A 3,206-nucleotide genomic window follows, 5' to 3' on the forward strand; every position below is an offset into this window, starting at 1 on the left:
GTGATGGAGAAGGTATTGTTGAGAAAGACATAAAGAAACAGGAAAAGGCTATTAATTTTGGAAAGCAAGTTGGTGTAGAACATTTACAATCTATTAATTAACATTCTTTCTTTTTATTCTTTTATTCTCATACTCGAGTTTAATCATCATTATAAACATTTAATTTCTTTATTCTCTTTATCAATGAAGATAAGTGTTATTACATTAATAATTGAATTGTATTTTTGTTGATGATAAACTTTATTATGTTTAACTTATTATATTAATAAATGAATTATTGATGAAGAGTTATTTTGAATTTGATTTTATTTATTGAATATCATTTATCATTCACCAATCATAACATTGTTTATTATTTGTTAAATCTTTTATTTTAATCAATCAAATTTATCAAAAATGAATCAAGTTATTCATCATCATTACTTTCTCTTATTTAAGGCACGAACTGAAAAATCCTCCCATTGGCATATTATTATGAGTAAATCCTCCCATCATTCCAAATCCTCTCATCATTTCATTTTGTTGTTCTGTTATTACTTCAATATTATCACATTCAATCTGGTTGATTGAATTCGATGTATCAATTATCTTTATATTATGACATCTTATCATTTTAACTTCTTTTCCTTTAACATCATCCTTAATATTAATTCCACTACATTCTTCCATTTCAACTTTCTTCAAAGATTGGTTTAACATAAATTGCATGTCATTTATTCTTTTCATTATAAGTTCTTCTTCACATCGGTGAATGATTTCGTTAACTCCAGTACTATTATTTAAAATTGCTTTGTTACATGATACACTTAAATTGAAAACAGGAAATTCAGAGTTTTCAATATGTATTGTGTCAATGTTTACATTATGAGAACATGATCTTACTGAAATATCCACTTTACTATCAATAACTTCTAATAACTTTTTAGTGCCATATATTTCAAAATCAATATTCTCACATTTATTAATTGATATTGATCTAGCATATCCTATTGTTGATCTATTATCTTGATTATTAAATCGAGTTTCTTTATTATTCTTACAATTAATGAATTGAATATTTCCATAGTGTTCATATTCTCCTTCAAGTGTGATATTTTTACAATTTTCTATTGTAACATCACTATTAATATCACTTTTAATTTTAATATTACGATCATGAATATTTCTTATTATAACATATTTCTTATCTGTTTCTATTTCTATATCTTTATTTGTATTATCCATTTCTATTATTTCTGTATCTTCTTTTATAACTTTCTTTGTTTCTGGAATATTACATTCTTCATTATCTATTGTGATGATTTCTTCAATATTATCTAACTTCCCTGTGATTTCTGTATTTTTACATTTTGTTATTTTCATTTCTTTGATTTGATTCTTGTTGATTATGAATTGACAATTCTCACATTCATCAATACATAATTTCTTACATTTATCAAATAACTCTTCAAAGATATAATCTTTCATTGATACAATATATATCTCTTCTGCTTCTTTCAGAGGTACTTTGATGTATTCTTTAATTAATTTAAATATAATTCTTTTTGGTTTAATATCAATTTCCTTGATTGTAGATTCAATAACTTTCATTGTATTACATTTTTCATTTCCTCTAATACTAACTTCATAAGATTCTACTATTATTAATTTATTAATTGGACATTTTGATTTTACATTAATCTGATTTCCTTCTATTATTTCAATATTTTGTTCATTATTTGATTCTATTTCTAATGTGAAAGTATCACCTTCTTTAATATAAATATCAGTTGATTTATTTGTTGATAATTTGAATTGTGTGTGAATAGCCCTTTCTAATCTCAATCTTTCAATACAATCTGATTTAATATTAATTTTACATTGGTGACATTCAACCACTTTAACACTCCTCAATTTATTTGATATTAAACTAATATTTAAATTAGAACATTGGGCTAATTGAAGTTCTTCAAGATTTGGGAATGTGCTTATATTTTCTTGTATGTCTTTCCAGTATTTTCTGTTGTTTGTTGTTGTAATTTCTTGTTCTTCTTTTATTTCATTTATCTTTAGTTTATTAACTCCATATAGTTTTAACTGTTTTAAATTGTTTATTGATTTAAGTTCAATGGTTGAGTCACATGAACCTACTTCTAAATACTCCAATTGTTTGTTATCGATTATTAAATTTAACATTCTTGATTGAACACAAATGTATTTGATATATTCAGGTAATTGTGGTATTTTATTCTGTAGTGAGTTGGTACTATTTCCAGTTGTTTGTTGATTTGGAGAGGTAAATAAAATAGAATCAACATAAAGATCATTAAGAATCTTATAAACCTTCTTTCTATTCTCTTCATTACTAATATCTTCTATATTCACTGTAACACTAGACATATCATTAAATCTGGGTTGACTAAATACATTTACTTTTACATTTGAAAATAATGAATCACTTGGTGATCTAACAAATTTAATATTTGTTTCATTATTTGGTTTCACCAAAAGAATATTTGATGAATAAATTGTAATACCTTTTGGTATATTTATTTCGCTTTCTTGTTCAATGAGACCTCTTGTTTCACAAATGACAATAATGTTTTTATTCTCTCTAGCCTTAATCCAATTATTGTTTATTCTTCCATAAATGATCATTTCACTTGGATACATTGATTCTTCTATTTTCATTTTATCAAATATTTCATCAAATCGCTCAGCACAAATTTCGTTGAATCTTATTTTAATTCCTTTCTTCATGTTTTGAACAACCACTTCCATCATTTCTTCCATAATATTTGAAAAACATGTCATTGATTCAACTTTTTGAATAATTTTAGCCATTCGCTCCTTTTCTTCTTCTGTCATTTTTTGATGTTGTAGATTAAGTTGATTGTTTGCATTTACTATTTTGACTGTGCGATTGAAACTGTCTAATTCATAATTTCTAATATTCTCAACTTTCATTAATACTGATTCATCAACAGGAAGTAAATTGCAATTACATGTTGGTGGATTAAATATGTTACAAAACTTATTAACATCTCTTTCTGATGTAAACCATGGATTAACTTTCAATGAGTTAATTGCAATTCCACATTTCTTGTTAATCATTTCAATGTTTTGAATGTCATTCATGTCTTTAACATGAAGTGCTACTTTCATTAAATAAACCATATCAAGTTGTTTCATTTCTCTTATTTTATAATTTAGTGATCTACTATCTT

The 3,206-nt window shown here is 24.6% G+C and overlaps 1 protein-coding gene across 1 annotated transcript, besides 1 other annotated feature; it reads right to left on the bottom strand.

Annotated features, from left to right (window-relative positions):
- Positions 1–429: 429 nt before the first annotated feature.
- EDI_122690 (uncharacterized protein) lies at positions 430–3,171 on the bottom strand (the record flags this gene model as incomplete). The annotated part of the gene is made up of 1 exon (XM_001734783.1): positions 430–3,171. One exon carries the CDS (start codon positions 3,169–3,171, stop codon positions 430–432), a length of 2,742 nt encoding a protein of 913 aa, XP_001734835.1.
- Positions 1,519–1,540: a sequence feature (AT_rich).
- Positions 3,172–3,206: the final 35 nt, after the last annotated feature.

This window comes from Entamoeba dispar, genomic scaffold, assembly GCF_000209125.1.
Source record: "Entamoeba dispar SAW760 scf_1105229458599 genomic scaffold, whole genome shotgun sequence".
Classification (NCBI taxonomy): domain Eukaryota; phylum Evosea; order Mastigamoebida; family Endamoebidae; genus Entamoeba; species Entamoeba dispar.